The following is a 20,447-nucleotide window of genomic DNA, read 5'->3' as shown; positions in this document are numbered from 1 at the left end:
GGTATTTCAGTTAACCTCATGAGGTTATTTCCTGCATTCTGCTTTCATTATCTTGAAGGGGTATGAATTAAATCCTTTCCACACCCCATAGAGTAATTTCCTGCATCCTGTTAAGCTTCAGAAAGCAGTGCAGTTTAAAAAACAACCACTTCACCAGGCCATCCTGTCGAGTAGAGATCATATATGAGTTGGACAGAGGTAACTGCTAAGCCAGACAGTTGAAGAATTAAGAATGTTTATTAAATAATTTTATTCAAAAATAGGAAGGTTAAATAGAAACTTCATTTTGCGTTAACAGTATGAGAATGTCAGATTAATAATTTTTTAAATATACAACGGCATGAATATGTGTTCTGATTCTGATATTATTTAGAAGATTCTTCTTTACTTGATTTATACTCAAATCTGAAGGAGAAAGTAGAATTTCCTCTCAAAGACAAAAAATGATGTAAATATATAATTCAGAGCCACACATCATCAAGAAGCACAAATACTATTTTCCCATGTGCAGTCTATGGTGCTTTAGATAGATATGACATGATGGTAACTCATGAGAACCAAATTTCAAGAGTAAGAGGGGACTTAAAAGCACAGTATTTCTTGATGTAAAGTCAGGAGTCAGTAGCAGATGATGATTAAAGGATGATGTAAGTGTTTGGTAACTTGCCAGGCTGAAGCTAAGAGAATCTCCTACGCACGACTTGTTATTTTGTAGAGTGCAGTGATATATACCCTAATATATACCTTCTTACCTCCAGCTAAATTTTTATTACAAAAATGAAGATATTTTTCAGATAGACTTTTGAGATAAATACTTTCAGTATATAACTCATCTTGCCACAGTTTACAAACCTAGGAACTACAGTATCTACACTAAATGAATAAATCCAATTTAATGTTGTTAAAATGTGTTTCCAGTTTTCAAGGTAATTTACTATCCTAACACAAATGTGAAAAAATGCTCTTGAGCAAACCGCATACCCATGCCTTCAGAAACTTAACAGAACTTGATCTCAATTACAGTCCTATAGCTATAAGATAGGTCAGTCAATTCCATCAGTCTGGCTCATATTTCAAAATATAAATCACATCAGCTGAAATAATGCATTCAAGTAGCTGGCAAGTACTCTGTGTCCTTACATACTACTCTTCTAGGGTTAAACTGCAGACAATGATGTCACTAATATTTCACTATGAATTCATTTCAGAAGTCCAACTGATGTGCAAACTTCAAAGGATTCTGAAAAACTCATCCAAAGCAAAGTTCAATCATATTTGGCAACATTTTCATAAAATTTGACATTCAGCTGATTATTCAATAAACAAAAATACATTCTAACAGTTATAAAATTATGTCATTTGTACAAAGAACTGTTTGAGGTTTCTGAAAGTAGAAAAGATTACAGGGCTGGTTCGAAGGCAGTGAGTTATCTCAACTTATCAAACTCCTTGTTCTACTCTTTACCCCCTTCTCACTACTGCACCTGACTAGTCTAAAATAAAATAAAATAATAAAGATCACAGGTTTTGAAATAACTGAATGCATGTGTACTTGATTCAATGAAATGTCTTGTAAGATGGACAACATGGATCCTGTCCAATAAAAATTTATAACAAAAATAGGCAATGCTCATGGGGTCTGCTTCTTTTCTTTCTGAATACTGTATTCCCCATCTCTATCCCATGTGGATAGCCCCCAAAAGGCAACATATCTTCTTCTCTTTCAGAAACTTCAGCATCTTCATGAAGCATGAATGCTGAAGCACATACAACTTCAACTATCACCTCCATGTGAATGACTGAAAACTGGGTTTCTGCTTTGTCTTTCCTAATTTCCAGTCCATATTCAATAATCTGGTGGCCACTTTCACCCAGACATGCTGCTGTCATCTCAACTCAGCTTGTTCTAAAGACTTCAACTACTGCTGTCCTCCGCCATCCCATCCCCACCTTCAGAGCAATCAAGCTTTCTTCATGATATCTTTCACCTCTTCCATCTCCTTTTTAACTGCCAATGTGCCTGCTACAATGCAAACCCTTATTTTACCTTCATTTAACCCCAAATAATTCCAAGAGCATCTTGAGCCTTTCTATGTCTAGTACCATATATGTTTTTTCTCTTTCTCAACATGTTTTTAAAAAGTGAAGTTGTTGGATATCTGACTTTATTTTATGCTTGATATTTTAAAGTGTGCCCAAAGTAAAAAGTCCCCAAAGTCATTTGAACTATAGTATAAACCCAGTATTAAATATAAACTCCCCATAGAGAAATATACCTAGTAAATCATAATCAAATAAGCAAATTACCTCTATGAAAGATCTATACAAATTACAATATGTACAAAGCTGCCAAGTTTTATTTGCACAGATGACAATGGAAAACAAGTTATAAGTAATAAATAAAGAAATATTCTAATTTACTACAATAAAGATGTTATGACTGTAGCGGTAACTGTATTAATACAGCATCACTGAAACTAGAAAAAGAGTGAAAAACACTTACAGTCCCACCATCTTAACGTAAGTATTATAATCTCTTTGGATTTTTCCCTTTTTGTTTTCCATGCTCATATTTTTTGCTCGTTTTAAATCACAACTAAAAAGAAATTCAGTTGAAATTTCATTTACTTCATTTTCATATTGTTGAATATGTTGATTTCTTCCTATTATTCATTACTACAAATAAAGTTGCAATGAAGCTTTGCTTATTCTAACTTACCTCTTCAGGAGAGATTCCCAAAAATGGGATTAGTGGGCTTGGAGGTATAAACATTTTTATGACAACTAAAACCTCTTGCCAAAACCTTTCCAGAAAGATTGTTACTAATTTACAATGCCACAAAAGCATGCATGAGATCATCAGTTTCACCATGCCTTCATTAGCACTGAATATCACAATAAAAAGTGCTAATAGTTGGGAATTAGTAAGTAAGAGTAGTATTTTTTTTTGTCATTTTAATTTGAATTTCATGAATACTACCAATGATGAACAACCTTTTCAGTTTTTAAAATACTAGTTAGGTTTCTTTTTTGAATTGTGTATTTTGGCACAATTAAATGCCCATTACTAAATATTCCCCTATCTGTTGCTTGGATTTTATCTTACTTTTTTCCTCTGGAGAATGAGGAACACGTATTATCTCACGTAAAAAGACTAGGGGAAGAGTGGTCCCAGACTCAGCGGCTTCAGCAGCTCAACACTGAGGGCCACCAGCTTTTCACTTCATCAACCTTGGCATTTTGACCTGTCATCTTAAACTGACTTGTCTCATGATCTTAAGATGGGTGCTGAGTTCCAGCTGCCACATGCAGACAACAATGCCCAAAGACTCAAAGGCTACCTCTAGTTTGTGCATGAATGTGAGTGTTGAGTGTCTATAAATTTTCTCTCTGAATTTTGGAATAGTATAAATACCACAAAATGTACATTATTTTCTCTTATAATTTAAAAAGTGCCTTTATATTTGTTGTTATAGTTCCTTTATTATTATATCTAGTGTATTCTTTTATTTTCAAAACTGTTTTCTTGCTAATGTAACACATAAACAGAAAATGTACAAAACAAAAACATATAGGTTAAGGATTTATCATAAAGTGAAGATCCACGTAACCACCATTCAGATTAAGAATACTGCCAGACCCCCAGAAGTTTCCATAATTGGGCCCCCTAAAATATTCCCAGAGTCCCACCTACCCAAAGTAACCACTATTGTGAATTTTACAGTAATTTCTTGGTTTTTCTTTATGGCTCTGCCATCTATCTACACAAGCATCCCAAACACTATAGTTTTTTTGGCCTGCTTTTCAAACTTTATATAGTTAGAATCTTGAGTATGTATCTATCTTCTTTAATTCATAATGTTTGGTGACATTCATCCATGTTGAGAACTGCTGTGATTTCATTTTCACTGCAGTATAATATTCTTTTATATGAATGTACTCTCATATTTATCCATTCTACTGTTGACAGAGATCTGTACTATTTCTAGATAATGACTTTAACATAATGTTGTACACATTCTTTTACATATCTCTTGGTACTCGTGATGCACAAATGCATTTCTCTACAGTACGTAAGGATGAGTGAAAATGCTGGGTCACACAATACACGTATCTGCAGCTTAGGCAGATAATGCCAAATGGCTGCAACAACTTGTACTCCCACTACCAGTGTATGAGTTTGTGCTTTTTCATAGCTTTGTCAATATTTGGTATACCATCTATTTCATCTTAGCAATTCTGGTGGGTGTGCAGTGTTCTCTCTTTGTGGTTTAATTTTGCATTTCCATGACTACTGAGACTGAGCATTTCTTCACATTTATCAGACATTTCTTTTGTGAAGCGATGTGTTCTCATGCACATTTTCAAAAGTCGAGTTTTCTTTTTCTTACTGATTTGTAGGTATTCTTTAAAAAACCTCTCTATTGATTGTATACATACTATATATATTCTCCCATTCTGTCTTGCCTTTTTACTCTCTTTACAGTGCTTTTGATTCACAAAGTTTCCAATTTTAACACAAGCAAATCAGTCTTTCCATTAGACTTTATTTGGTTTCTTATTTAAGAAGTCTTTGCCTTTCCTGAGTTTGTTCAGTGCTTTAAAAGTCTCAAGGATGCCTCTTCTTTCAACAGTACATGGGCCTGAAGTATTCCAATTTTAGGGAAGCAGGCAGAAGATGCAATAAAAATTAAAATATGAACAAGGCAAATGGAAGACTCGTCTATAAACAAATTACGTATTTGAAAAGGACAATATTGGTAAAAATGATATGGTTTAAAGGTAACGCAAAACTATCTGGAACTGACCTATCACGAGTTTCTAAACTGGAGCTGATACAGTAAGTTATGACACATATACAGATAAAACGTATTTAAAACAAGTAGAATTTGCAATCCATGCTTATAATACAGAACAAACATTCCTTTCCAGTACACAACACAGACAAAAATTGAGCACATGCTGGCCTATAAAAAAGTATCAGCAAATTTCAGAGAACTTAATCATATAGAGGTAAGTTCTCTGGTAACAAAACAATCTGGCTAGAAAATAGTATCTCAAAGATAACTGGAAAATCTCCATGTATTTGAAATTAAGAAATATAATTCTAAATAACTTACAAGTTAGGTTAAAGAAAAAGATATAATGGAAATCAGAAAATATTTCGAATTGAATATTAGTGAAAACATTCCATTTTATTAGTCTTTTAAATAATCAGTATTTGTTTTGTTAATTGAATTTGTTTTTCTATTTCAGTATCAATACTTGTATTTTTATGACCACTGAAACATCTTGCCAAAACCTTTCCAGAAAGATTGTTACTGATTTACAATACCACAAAAGCACGTATGAGATCATCTGTTTCACCGTGCCTGAAACAGAAAATTTTCTATTTTCCATTTCAATGTTTGTATGTTTGTTATTTGGTTCTACCTACTTTAGGGTTAACTTGCTGTCCCTTTCTGACTTCCTGAGAAGGAGGTTTAGCTCACCATCTCCCAGTCTTCTGTTCATAAAGGGTTAAATTTCTCATAAAGCACAGCATTATCTGTATGCCACGTTGAGTTTTATAGGCCTTCCCAATTCGTGGCTTTTTTGTTGTTGTTAGTTTTGGAAAATTCTCAGTGATTATCTCTTCAAATACTGCTTCTGCCCAATTTTCTCTGACTTTGCTTCCTGGGACTTCAATTTAATGTATGCTAGTCCTTTTTATTGCATGCTCTGGGTCTTCTTTTTAATTTTCCATCCCTCTGTGTCTCCAAAATTCTGGATAATTTTCTTCTATCTTATCTTTTAGTTTCTTAATTCTTGTATTTGCTTTGTCCAATCTGTTTTTAAGCTCATCTGTTAAGTTCTTAACATTACGGGGTTTTTTTGTTCTAAAATTTCCATTTTTTTAATAAATTTCAGTTCTCCGCTAAAATTCTCAACCTTTTTTTTTTTTTAAATACCCTTGAACACAGTAAACACTGTTATATTAAAGTCAAAGTCTGTGCCTAGTAACTCCAAATTCTGGAGTTCCCAGGAGGCTGATTCCATTGTTTGTTTATTTCTGCAAGTTTTCATTTGCTTTATTTGTGTGTGTGCCTAGTTCAGCTTATGTGCCAAGTTAGAAATAATAAGGTCTGAGATGGTGTTTTATTTTATTTATTTATTTATTTATTTATTTATTTATTTATTTATTTATTTTTGAGACAGAGTTTTGCTCTTGTCGCACAGGCTGGAGTGCAGTGGCATGATCTCGGCTCACTGCAACCTCCGCCTCCTAGGATCAAGTGATGCTCCTGCCTCAGCCTCCTGAGTAGCTGGGATTACAGGCACTTGCTACCACATCCGGCTAATTTTTGTATTTTTAGTAGAGATGAGGTTTCGCCATGTGGGCCAGGCTTATTTTATTCTTCCAGAGACTATTTGCTTTTCCGGGCATTCTGGAACCCCTAAATCTAATTTCTAATCACTACGATCTAATTTTAACAAACTTTTGGGAGGTCAAGGCAGGCAGATCACCAGGTCAGGAGATTGAGACCATCCTGGCTAACACAGTGAAACTCCGTCTCTACTAAAAATACAAAAAAATTAGCCCGGCGTGGTGGCGGGCACCTGTAGTCCCAGCTACTCAGGAGGCTGAGGCAGGAGAATGGTGTGAACCCGGGAGGCGAAGCTTGCAGTGAGCGGAGATGGCGCCACTGCACTCCAGCCTGGGCAACAAGAGCGAGACTCCGTCTCAAAAAAAAAAAAACAACAACAAAAAAAACAAACTGTATGATGCATCTGTAAGATGTCACTACTGAGAAGAACTGTTTATCTCTGGTTTACTTTACTTCTAGAGTCCAGCCTTTTGGGGTGTCAACCCAATGTGAGAGAAGCATGTTAGGCTCTCACAATTCTTGGTGGGCCCTGAACTTATTATTTTGTTGGGGGAATCAAAAAAAAAAAGGGACACAAAAACAGTATGTAGGCATACAAACAACTGAAATAAGAGCTGAAAAAAAACCATAAATATTTGGAAATACACATACAAGAGTAGCAGCCCTAGTGTTTAACTGGTACAACCTTTATGTATTTTCCCACATTTAATTGTTTTCTGTTAAGTAAGACTCCACAATAGGTCTTATCTGTTTAATTCCATTAAAATATTTAATACTGTGGCAGATATAATTAGGCATTTATTCCTACTTTGTCATTAAATATTTTGTAACTTGTCTTAATATCTTTATTGATGTTTGTTTATTTCTTCCTCATCATTTTTAGTAAGTCATTCAATCATCTCCATAATTTTTTTTTTTTTTGAGAAGGAGTCTCACTCTATCGCCCAGGCTGGAGTGCAGTGATGCGATCTCAGCTCACTGCAACCACCGCCTCCCGGGTTCAAGCAATTCTCCTCCCTCGGCCTCCCGAATAGCTGGGACTACAGGTGCACATTGCCACGCCCAGCTGAATTTTTTTGTATTTTAGTAGAGACAGGGTTTCACGGTGTTGCCCAGGCTGGTCACAAACTCTTCAGCTCAGGCAATCTGCCCACCTCGTCCTCCCAAAGTGCTGGGATTACAGGTGTGAGCCACCACACCCGGCCAAGACAAATATCTTAATTATCTTTCTATCTGTAGAAGCAGATAGACCCACCATTTCTTTTCATTCTAATCTCTCTGAAAACATTTCATGCTATTGTAAGATAGAGTAGTTTGGTAACAGTCTAACTTTGGTAAGCAGGGAAGTTAGAGAGTCTCCCCTTAAGAAATTATCTTGATGTATTAGTGAAAGCACCCTTCAGAAGGAAATTTCCCAGAAAGCTTTATTTCAGGAACAACACTCCTTTAATCTCATATAGGATAGATACCTACAAAACAAAAGAGTAGGAATTCACTCACCCACTGGACTGCTTCCAGCTCCATTTGGCACTGCGAGGTCTGTAGTGCTCAACATCCCACCTAACAACGTTATGGAGAGAAGACAGAGGGCAGAGAATGAATATGAATTAGCTCTCTCTACCTAACTGAATGTGAACTGAATAGAGGTAACTCTCACTCTAATCCTGAAAAGACACAAAAATAAAAACTAGCTCAGTCTGAAGTTGGCATTAATATGTAATCTGATGTAGTTATTATATCTCATATATATGAGTCTATCTTTCAAGCTTGATGTCGCCTTCAATACCAAATAGTGGTATTGCATCAATACCAAAATAGTACATACTGATAAAAATGGGGGCAGTGTGTAAGGAGTATGATTAAATCACTAAATTAAATCTAGGACTTAAGGGAGAGGAGAGACTGCATTTCGTAGACTAATACAATAAATGTAACATAAATTCTGCTGAATTAATGAAGTAATTCAGGCAGGAGGAGATGTAAAAGATACTCTAACTCCAATCAGGTAGTCTATCACCTATATTTCTAACATGAATGGCTCACACTCTACTTTAAATCCTTGCTTCTGATATCTAACTAAATTTTCTGCCTGTCAAAGTATGGCTTTCCCATGAGAAGGAAAGCATATAAATGGCAGGTTCTCAGTACTGTTCTACTTTGCATGACACAATGCTACACCCACAATTAATTTTCAAAAAAATACTTTAAAATGAGGCCAATTATGTAGCAGTGATTCTTGCTCATCAAAGCAATAAAAGTAAGAATAGCAAAATAAGAAACTGCTTATGTTAGCAATGAATTTTTTCACCCTCTTTATTAAAGAACCAGCATAATAGGTATCACTACATACCTGCATTGCCAGTACTTGGTGGTCTCTGAGGAGCTCCAGGAGACACATTTCTATGTAATGTGGTTTGAGGTGGAGAGAGCATGCTTGAATCTGTTAACGTTGAGCTGGCTGCCAAAGATGGGGACACCAGTGAACTCCCTGGGTTAGTGTAGGACAAAGCATTGGGGCTGGTCACTGGAACTGTGACAGACATTGAAAAGTTCTGAGGTGGCAGACCAGGCTGTAAATAAAGAAAAAGAAGGAAAAAACTGTTGGTTTCGTATTCATCTACAAAGCAACTTTTGAACTTTAATTTGGCAAGGTAACTCAAGTTACTAAAAGTAGAGGATAGGGATAGGTTCTTAACCAATTTACAGATTAAAGCTATTTTCTTTAGAATTATGTTTGAACATGAATATGACTGACATAAGCCTTTTCAATTTCAACTTTATATATTAATATATACTAATGTCTATATTCTATATTTCAAATATTCATAAAGACAAATTTAAGAGGATAAACCTGATAATCAAGTAGTGTTGTGATATTTAGACATTACAAAATATATCACTGTCACCAAGTAAGCATAAATTGGCACTTCAATGTAAACCTTAATAACATTACATTTCTACTGAGAGATCCCAAATATAACGGAAGGAGAAAAGTGTGTACACATATTATTAACTTAATATGTCAAATCTGATAAATCATAAATATTCCCCATTCTGATTTAATTGACTAACTTTCTAAAGGGCAAAACTAAGAAAAAAAAAGTAATTATATACATAACAATGCAATTTGAGTTTAATGAAAATGCAAAGAAATCTAATCTAAACAACAAAATTAACTACTAACCAAGCCAGTAATAAAAGTAATAAAGTTTTTGGTATCTTCTTTAAATTGTATAAAGATTAAATTACAAATATTATAAATGCTAACCTTCCCTCCCTCCAAATTCTTCCATATCCCCTTTTTTCTATTTTCTATTTTCATCTTGCATTTCCTCCACACACCATTTACAAAATGCTTGTTAACCACGATAAATATATGTTGCTCTTTACAATTTAAAGTGGGAGAGAATAAAACAACTTTATTCTGCCCTCATTTTAAAAGACTAACATACAAAAATAAGGTAACACTGCTAATTCAAAGTTGGAAGAATATATTTTATTGTACTTTATTCAATAGTTTATTTCATGTAGAAAAATTATACATCAACAAATATAAAAACAGTGGGTATATGACAATTTTTTTCAAAAGTAAAACACTTTTATTTGTGCGATATCTTTGCAGCTTTAACATTAACTGCAAGGTCAGCAACATCCCTTTATTTGCTACTGTATTGTTTTTAAGAATAATAATGGTATTTGCCCAAAAGTAACTCCTTAAGGCTATTTTTTTGTGAGCTGGCTTCTTATACAGGTTGAGCATCCCTAATCTGAAAATCCAAAATCCAAAACTTTCTGAGCACCAACATGATGCCATAGAGAATTCCAAACCTGACGTGTGGAAATGCAGGCATACAATACACAGTTTATTCAGTGTCTCCAAGGGGAAAAGGACCGTTCCAGTCTCCCATCAGCTTCAATATATCTTTTCTGTGCACACCCAGATTCCCTCACGCAAGCACATCCACAAAGGGTAATAAAATGGCACATGTGTAGGCTACACATGCTAACAGCAGGTTCCCCATGATGCTCCACATGGAGCCAAGACCTATGACATGGGGAGCTGAGACAGGGACATCTTTGCTTTCTGATGGTTCCATGTACACAAACCTTGTTTCATGTACAAAATTATGAAAAATATTGCATAAAACTTCCTTCAGTCCATGAGTATGTAAGGTATGTATGAAACATTAATAAATTTAATGTTTAGACTTGGGTCCCATCCCCAAGATACTATACATATGCAAATATTCCAAATTTTGAAAAAAATCCCAAATCTGAAACACTTCCTAGTCCCAAGCATTTCCAATAAGGGATACCCAACCTGTAATACAGGACTACTCTGAAGAAATGATCCATCATGCATACTTTAGGGCACAGTTTTGAAAGAATTAACTCTGATGATAAAATAAATATCAGCATTGAAATTAATTTGTTCAAGGGCGGCTGACCTACATATACAGAATTAGGAAATTAGATCCAGAATAACTGTTTTAAGTAGCTCTTGCCAATGGAGCTTCCAGTGAGAATTCTTTGAAGAACTATCAAGTCTAGGAGCATGAGCTCAAAGAAAAATACTCTTTCACTATGGTTAGATGAATGAGTATACAGAAACTGTAAAGTCACTATTTGTTTTGCAATCAGTTTAAGAACATTGTTGCCCTAAATTAAAATTAAGCCAAGCTGCTCTTCCTTAGTATCTACAGCATAAGAAAAGAACAAAAGTCTGGTGGTATTGTTGCTAAGTCATTTGGGGACATTTACAAACTGCAAAGCAGTAAGCTTAGCTCTGCTGTTATAGCAACTATACAAAATAATTGAAGATAATTTAGGAAAAAAACAAGTTTCGCAACAAACCTAACTACCTTACATTTTGCTTTCTCAAGATCTATTTAAGAACATATATGTTTTTAAGTCATGGGAGTAGAGGGAAAGTTTTATACATACTCTATACTATAAATCATAGAATTTTAGAGCTGGAAGATACCTTAAAAATCATGAGAGCCAACTCACTATAGATGGAGAAAGAATTCAAGATGTTTAGGTGCCCTATCCAAAGGTATTGGGGTAAGAAGTAGCAAAGTCTGGATCGGCATGTTTTCTCTTCACTTCTACATTTAAGATACTGAACATGTATAAGATTGCAGCAATTTTATTTTGAAGTTTTATAAAAAATACTAATAAAATGCATTTCTTCCCTTCTACTTATTGTTGTCATCACCCACTATAAAAATAAGCAACAAGATGTTTGGTCAATCTCTTCATGCACAAGATAAAAACACAAACCATACTTTAGTACTCACTGCGATTTTATGATTCCGCATCATATTATCAAATTCCTCATTAATTTTTTTATATTTTTCTTCTGTATGTGGAGTTAGCACATATGAAGTATCAGGGTCTGGGCTGTCGCACCCTCTGTGTTCCTTCTTGTTCAGAGCCTAAATAATGAAGTTAACAAAAAGGATCAACAAATAAAAAGTAGAGGTAAAGTAAAAGTACTTACAGGGCCTCGTTTGAAAATAAAATCACTATCTTCATTTAGTTTGCTGAATCTGTCCTCCGAGAGTGGACTGTGCTCAAAGTAATCGTCAGCATCAGGGCTCTCACAACCATTAAGGCCTTTCTTTCTTAAAGTCTGAAATACAATTGGAAAATTCACACACAAATAATGCTAACTTGCCATGAGTTTTTCTGTAAAATTTATTAAGAGAGCACAGACGGAATGAACTGAATTATACAAGAGCCACTGAAACGGTTTCTAAATGATCACAAATGTACTTACTTCTTCAAATAAGATAAACATTAAATATAAGTAAAATTAATTCTCCCATTGTATGTTAAGAGAAAAGGAATATTTGTTTGGATTCTTCCTTTCTAAACTTCTCAAAATACTAAATGACTCACTGCTCTCACAGTTAAAACTCAAATCTGATTAAAGCCTGATCAATTTATCTGATATAACCAATGCATGAAAGAACTAAAATAGAAATCTATAAAAATGATGCTTTGAGAAGTTATCGTACCTTTATAAATTGAACATTTCAGCAACTTCACGTATTCTTCCTTTCTGCCTATCGGAGTTTTTATCCTACTCAACAGAAAGAATCAGCACAATATCCCAATAATTTCATTCCTATTATTCACTTTCCTGTATAACTTTGAAATACAACAAACTTGATAATTATTTATGTCTGCAATGACTCCTATGTAGAATGTACAAATTATCAGTGACTTTACATATTTTTAAAATTTGCACTCAAAAGTTATTCACAGTGTATTTAATGGTTTGATTTAATCCACTGATTTGACTTTCTGGAGAACTGTCTATTCTTTTTTTTTTTTCTTTTTTGAGACGGAGTCTCGTTCTGTCGCCCAGGATGGAGTGCAGTGGCACGATGTTGGCTCACTGCAAGCTCTGCCTCCTGGGTTCATGCCATTCTCCTGCCTCAGCCTCCCGAGTAGCTGGGACTACAGGCGCCCGCCACCACGCCCGGCTAATTTTTTTTGTATTTTTAGTAGAGACGGGGTTTCACCATGTTAGCCAGGATGGTCTTGATCTCCTGACCTCGTGATCCACCCGCCTCGGCCTCCCAAACTGCTGGGATTACAGGCGTGAACCACTGTGCCCAGCCCTTTCTGGAGAATATTCTTGAGTGCCATTAAAATATCTCCTGGATTATACTGACTTTTTTTTTCTTAGTATAATGCAAAAAAGTTGGTTTTCTGATTTTTATTTTTAACTTAAATTCATCATGAAATAACTTGTCCAGTACTTAAAAGGATAAATTAAAAACCAAGAGCTTGAAGATATATGGAATACTCCTTTACTTTCAGAATGTCTTATTTCTTTCTTTCTTCTTTTTTAAAAAATCCTGGTGGGTCTTATTTTAAAGTAGAGTTACAGGGTTCAACACTGAAATGGCTGAGACTTCTTGATTTTCTGACCAACTGCAGAGAAGGATTAGGAAGTTAAAATTTCTAAGTAAGCCTAACTAACAGAGCTTAATTAGGAAACAAAGCTTGATCACTGAACTAGTCCCAGAGAAGTTCATCAATAAACGATTAAATTAGATCTAAGGATATTTTTGATTATTTCATAGCAGATCTTAGTATCCTTTAAAATACGATTAGCAATAATTATGGATGTTTATTTTACTCCTTTTTTCTTGAATGAAGTAGAACATAAGCACAGTACATTAAGATTCAAGAATTTTTTTGTTTCTCCAAAGTCAAATTATTTTTAAAAGTCACTTTATTCAATTTGATTTTTAAACATTTTTCATGCAGAATCATAAACAATCAGTACAGATACGTTAGCTTATTAAATTACTTGGCATGTGCATATAGCAAACACGACATCTATTTCTCCAACATTTTCTCCATGGCACTAGGCTCTATGAGCCTAAGTAATCACATGGACTTTTATGTGTGCTTGGCCATAAAAGGTCCTGTTGTTGGGAGCACTAAAGGATAAAGGCATTTATCCTCCCCCAACCATGGTAGCAAGTTTACTTGCCAAATCTTTCCAAGTAGCTATGAGCAGTGAAAATGTAGACACTCAGAACACTGGAACACACTGAACTCTTAAAACCTACACAGCACTAGAAACAGAACAAATATAGTAGGTGCCTACACACAGATCTTATCATAAAGTTGTTGACTTATTCTAGTCCTAAATCTCTGATATTTCCCCTCAATTGTCATCTATTTTAAGACTAGTTAATTAGTCTTGCTCTTCTTAGTAAGCTGTAATGCTTATCACTGAAATTTTCACAAATGGCAATCACCAAGTATATATCTCTTTGACCACATTTTAATTGCCAGAGAAAAAAGAAGGCAGCTTTTGTTCAACAATTACATGCAATTTTTATTCTACAAGAGTAGGGTTAACTCTACTTGTATTTATGAGGAAGGAAAGTGCTCTGGTATCTCCAGCTCTGCAAGCCTTCACTTCAGATGGGGTTTCTGTCACCATGAGAGAATTTAAGAGGCTCTATCAGCTTTGTAGATAATAAGCTAATGTACCTCTGTTTGATAGGCAACTTGTGTCTCCTTATCACTAAACCATGAAGAGTTGTTTTGAGGACCCAACTACCATAAAAAGACTTTTTCTGTCTTCACATTACCAAATAGCACAACAGTAGAAGTTTCTCCTGTGCCACTGGTATTAACAAGTGGAATGCCGTAATCTATTAAGAAGGCCAGGCAAGGTACATACGATCCTGGCCAGCTTCAGTTTTCTCACACACAAGGTAGCCACAATAAAGACACTTGCTCAATGAGGAAAACACAGTGTGAAAGGTCACCACTATGAGAGATCTGCTTATTCCTCATAAAGAAAAAGTAGAAAAATGCATCAGGAGTGCTAGCACTGAGTACTCTCTATAGCTATTACTAGTCATTATAATCCATTCTAAAGTAAATAAAACTTCAAAGATATTTTACTCCTTGTAAATAACGTGATTGAGTTTTTCAATGCCATTCCGACAAACTTAAGGAGAAAACTCAATTGTGCCAAAATAATTTCAAATTTCAATGGTGTGTACCCATTTAAGTTGACTTATCCTAGTTGCTTTTCTTAAAGAAATGTCTTCTAAAACATACGTTACAGGCTGCTATAAAGATCAATATTAATGAGTAATTATTAATCAATTTAAGCCGATGATACACCCTGTTCTGTACATGTTCCAAACTAATTTAAAGGTCCCAATTGGCAATATTACTTAAATAAAATCCTAAAATTAACACACCTATATTTTTCATCAGTACACGTCTATAGAAGACAGTAATTTTATTTTTGGAGGGTCAGTTAAGCACTTGTTAGAAACAATCATTTTTCTATTTATGTCACAACAAAGTTAAATTCCATTATTATTTTAACAGTTTTTTTTGACTTGGGCCAATTCAGGTACTTTCTGCACATTGTCATTTATGGTACAAAATGCAGGATTTAAGTAATAAACTTAGCTAATATTTACCTTTCAACGCTAGTTATGTAAGGATAGTGAAATATTTTTAAATGAAACCCAAAAAACTAAATATCTCTTAAAACTCTGTATTGTTTAGAGCACACTCCAAGTTATCTGATTCTATGGGGTTTGTACCTTGGTTTCTGAGCTATTTTCCAACTCTGTAAACAGAAGATAATGTGTAGAAAAGTGAGAGTAATGCAAATAATTTGTGTTTGTAGATGTGCAAACAAATCCCACCTGCTGGAAGTTCAACTGACTTCCTCTCTCCACTGTGGAAGAGCCAGTTTTTGTATTTATGAAGCAAATACATTTGGCCTTCTTGGTGGGCTTATATATTTGTCTGATCTTTGAATTTACAAAGGCAACTTTTTTTTCAGGCTCCCTCACAAATTAATTACTTAAAATTTTTGACTCATGTTCACTTGATATAATCACCTTTATAAAAAACTATGTTACGGCCGGGCACGGTGGCTCACGCCTGTAATCCCAGCACTTTGGGAGGCCGAGGCAGGCGGATCACGAGGTCAGGAGATTGAGACCATCCTGGCTAACATGGTGAAACCCTGTCTCTACTAAAAATACAAAAACAAAGTTAGCTGGGCGTGGTGGCGGGCACCTGTAGTCCCAGCTACTCGGGAGGCTGAGGCAGGAGAATGGCATAAACTCGGGAGGCGGAGCTTGCAGTGAGCTGAGATCGTGCCACTGCACTCCAGCCTGGGCGACAGAGCAAGACTCTGTCTCAAATAAATAAATACACAAATAAAAACCAAAAACCAAAAAACAAAACTATTTTACCACTTACGAGTGTGAAACCACCCAACTCATTGATTTCAGATCTAAACTCAGGAAGAGATTCCTAGTAACCCTCGATAGAACTTATTATTGGAGCAAGTATTGGTTTTTAAAAGGAAGAAGTAGTATGCTGTTCTTTAAAATTTTCTAAAAATATTTGATTAATCTGTATTCATTTGTTATAATACCAAGTATCAATGAAATATGACAAGACAGGGCCTGTGGCCTTTCAATACTCATCTTCAAAATCTTCTTGTGGTAATTCATAAATTGTTATTTATATTGCAGCATTAAGAATGTTAACTATCTAAAACAGCAAATCCCACAATCTTCCTTTCTGTCGGAAGCTATTAAGATCTAAAATGAAATTCAAGCTGGTGGAGGAAGAGAGGAGGGCATACTGCCTAAAAATATTTCTAGGGAAAAGGAATCCCTACACCATATCCACACTATTTCTGTGTTGTAAATGCCCAAATCAAACTTAAAAGAGAAGGTTTTGCTTTGTTGTCTAGCATTAATTAAACCAGTTTTACCTAAAAGAAGAGGAACTTTAAAAGCCTTCCTTTTTTTCTTTGCTGATCTTTTTATTATTATTATTATTATTATTATTATTATTATTATTATACTTTAAGTTCTGGGATACATGTGCAGAACGTGCAGGTTTGTTACATAGGTATACATGTGCCATGGTGGCTTGCTGCACCTATCAACCTGTCATCTACATTACGTACTTCTACCACTATCCCTAGACTAGCCCCCCACTCCCTGACAAGCCCCAGTGTGTGATGTTCCGCTCCGTGTCCATGTGTTGTCATTGTTCAACTCCCACTTATGAGTGAGAACGTGCGGTGTTTAGTTTTCTGTTTTTGTGTTAGTTTGCTGAGAATGATGGTTTCCAGTGTCAACCATGTCCTTGCAAAGGACATGAACTCATTCTTTTTTTATGGCTGCATAGTATTCCATGGTGTATATGTGCCACATTTTCTTTATCCAGTCTATCACTGATGGGCATTTGGGTTGATTCCAAGTCTTTGCTATTGTGAACAGTGCCGCAGTAAACATATGTGTGCATGTGTCTTTACAGTAGAATGATTTATAACCCTTTGGGTATATATTCAGTAATGGCATTACTGGGTCAAATGGTATTTCTAGTTCTAGATCCTTGAGGAATCACCACACTGTCTTCCACCATGGTTGAACTAATTTACACTCCCACCAGCAGTATAAAAGTGTTCGCATTTCTCCACATCCTCTCTAGCACCTGTTGTTTCCTGACTTTTTAATGATCACCATTCTAACTGGCGTGAGATGGTATCTCATGATGGTTTTGATTTGCATTTCTCTAATGACCAGTGATGATGAGCTTTTTTTCATATGTTTGTTGGCTGCATAAATGTCTTCTTTTGAGCAGTGTCTGTTCATATCCTTCACCCACTTTTTGATGGCTTTTTTTTTTTTTTTTTTTGTAAATTTAAGTTCTTTGTAGATTCTGGATATTAACCCTTTGTCAGATGGATAGATCGCAAAAATTTTCTCCCATTCTGTAGGCTGCCTGTTCATTCTGATGATAAAGTTTCTTTTGCTGTGCAGAAGCTCTTTAGTTTAATCAGATCCTATTTATCTATTTTGGCTTTTGTTGCCATTGTTTTTGATGTTTTAGTCATGAAATCTTTGCCCATGCCTATGTCCTGAATGGTACTGCTTAGATTTTCTTCTAGAGTTTTTATGGCTTTAGGTCTTACATTTAAATCTTTAACCCATCTTAATTTTTGTATAAGGTGTAAGGAAGGGATCCAGTTTCAGCTTTCTGCATATGGCTGGCTCGTTTTCCCAACACCATTTATTAAGTAGGGAATCCTTTCCCCATTGCTTGTTTTTCTTTCTATCTACTGCTGACCAAACACTCCAGTAGTAGGAAGGCTCTTGAGTTTAAAATTTCCATACCAATTTAAGGAAAAACAATGAAAGCCTGAAACTTAGTGAGTGCCCTGGCTAGAACCTCCATTTAGGTTAGTTATATCCACTTCCGTTTCTTTGATGAGGCTATTTTACAACACTGCAGAGATGGACATTAGTTAACTTATAGAAAACCTGTAGTAGCTGCAAATAATTCTTGTTTCCAGAAATTGTTTCCTGTGGAATACCATTGATTGTCACCCTGTGGATACTGGCCACTTTTGTTTCTATTTATAAATTTACTTCTGCATTCTTTAACTATAAATGTGTTATATTTTTGAGTTCTTCTCTGTTTATGATCTTATTGTTCCCTCATTCATTAATGACTCAAATAAAATCTCTAATATGTTCATTTTATAATTTTATGATAGTAATGTTTATGCCTTCATCCAAATCTAATCTGCAACTTGGAAGACTTATAATCCCAACTGCCTGCTGCACTTTCATTTGGATATTTTACTAACATTTCTATTTCAACTTAACTGGCATAGAATTCATTATCTTTTATTAAACTGGTCTCTCCTTTGGACTTACCAACCTAGTCAACCTTATTCCCTTTGTTCTCTCTCTACATTCGCATGGAATACCAAATTTTGTATATTATTTCCATTTCTACTGTCCCCATACTCACTCAAGCCTGCAGTATCTTATGTCTAGACTCTTATATCTTTTTTCCACTTTTCTCTCTCTCCATTCTATCTGTTCCATAAATTGTTACCAATTCAGTTCCCCTCAATACCATTTTGAATTTCTCACCTGTTTTAAATCAATTCATTTCTACATGAAGATTGTCAGTTGTGCTTGCAAGGAGAGTTATTTTGCAAACCAGCCTTGGTGGCAGAGATGAGACACCATGGAGCCCTTAATACGGAGTTCCTGGTGTCCGGCCTTCAGGAAGCCAGCTACTCCTGCCTCCTGCCTTTGAGTGCTATCTGTCTGCATTCTTTCAACAAATTCTTTCTTTAGTTGGAGCTACTTTAAATGGGTTTCTATCCCTTATAATCAAAGAAGCATGAGGAAGAAAACTGTTAGTGATCCTTTAGGTAACACATTATTAGTCTCTTTATCCAAGTCACATATTTCTCAGAATAAGTCTGGCTAGTACCTCTACAACATAGAATCCAGAAAGAGTCTCAAACCTAGAAGTGATGATTAATTACTGTTGTTGGTCAAAGATAACTGATTGTAACAATGGTATCTACCCCAACAAAAATCTTTAAAGTCATACGTCCTATCATTCTACTTATAGAGTACTGACAACCTTACCTTTCAAATTCAAGGAAACATTTACAGAATTCTGGGTATATGTTACCACTTGGCTGACCCTGTACATCTGCCTCTCATTTTCTGGTTTATATACTAAACCTCCTGGTGAAACTAGAGATGGAAAGGATTAAGGGAAGAGGTGAAGAGAGAAAGAAAAAAGATACTTGAGAGGACAAAAACAATACTGTATAAACTTTTTTTTAAGTATGTTGAGGTTTTCTTTTACATAATAAATTTACAAAAATTTATTTCAAAATGAATTACTAATTAGGCAGGGCAACTCATTTAAAATGCGTTTCTTTTAGCTTATGCTCTTTCCTGTTAAATACTCAGCAAGAAATTATATATTTAAAATTTTAGCCACATTTTCCATGGAAATGTTATACATATATAAAAAATAGTTAAATATAAACTTTTATACATAAAATATAAAAAGTTTTATATACATAAAAACTTCCATGGAAAATAAGCTTGTCTAAAATTTTAAATATATATATATGTGATTCTATTTGTTTGGAATGGAATTTGACGATTATAAAGCTGAGCATATGTTAAAAGTGTTTTCAGTTCTTGGTAGTCAGGAGTTAAAAGTGCAGTCCATTTCCGTATATAATGTGTGCATATATATACGTGCACAAATGCATATTACTATAATCTTTGGCATCTGTTTACAGAGTAAATAAATCAGGATTATCTTTCTAAATATGTTTAAATAAATATTTAAAGCATATGGGCTCTTAAATAAGAACTTATAAATATGCCAAGGGACTTGCATTTTCTGGAATCTTGACATATGACACTAAATTTTGGATCGAAGAGCCTATACTGCTGGAGTATCTGCTGGAGCCCATGCCTGCACTTTTAACTCCTGCCTACCAAGAACTGAAAAAAAAATTTAACATACGCTCAACTTTATTATTGCCAAATTCCATTCCAAGCTAATAGAATCATAGCACTTACAAGTGAAACTATGGAATTAAAACTACTCAAAAGGTATAAATGCATGGTTTGTAAATGCATGAGGAGTTAACTGATTTAAATCAATTAAATAAACCCACAAAAAATTTGACCACCCACCTTAAATCTCATTGCT

At 34.9% G+C, this 20,447-nt stretch overlaps 1 protein-coding gene across 13 annotated transcripts in view; it reads right to left on the bottom strand.

Moving 5' to 3' along the window:
- Positions 1–20,447, bottom strand: part of MEF2A (myocyte enhancer factor 2A) — a 149,492-nt gene that overhangs the window by 33,390 nt on the left and 95,655 nt on the right. For 7 of the 13 annotated variants that reach the window (XM_055364118.2, XM_019010938.4, XM_004056817.5 and 4 more), the window contains 3 exons: positions 11,669–11,806; positions 8,719–8,938; positions 7,869–7,928 (listed from right to left, as the gene is read on the bottom strand). In XM_055364118.2, the coding sequence (XP_055220093.1) occupies positions 7,869–7,928; positions 8,719–8,938; positions 11,669–11,806 (418 nt within the window). Of the gene's footprint in view, positions 1–7,868; positions 7,929–8,718; positions 8,939–11,668; positions 11,807–11,871; positions 12,004–20,447 lie in introns of all 13 variants that reach the window. The other 6 variants (XM_019010939.4, XM_019010940.4, XM_055364115.2 and 3 more) reach the window with 2 other exon arrangements.

The sequence above is a fragment of the Gorilla gorilla genome, chromosome 16, assembly GCF_029281585.2.
Source record: "Gorilla gorilla gorilla isolate KB3781 chromosome 16, NHGRI_mGorGor1-v2.1_pri, whole genome shotgun sequence".
Lineage (NCBI taxonomy): Eukaryota > Metazoa > Chordata > Mammalia > Primates > Hominidae > Gorilla > Gorilla gorilla.
This window is presented reverse-complemented; position numbering and strand designations above follow the sequence as displayed.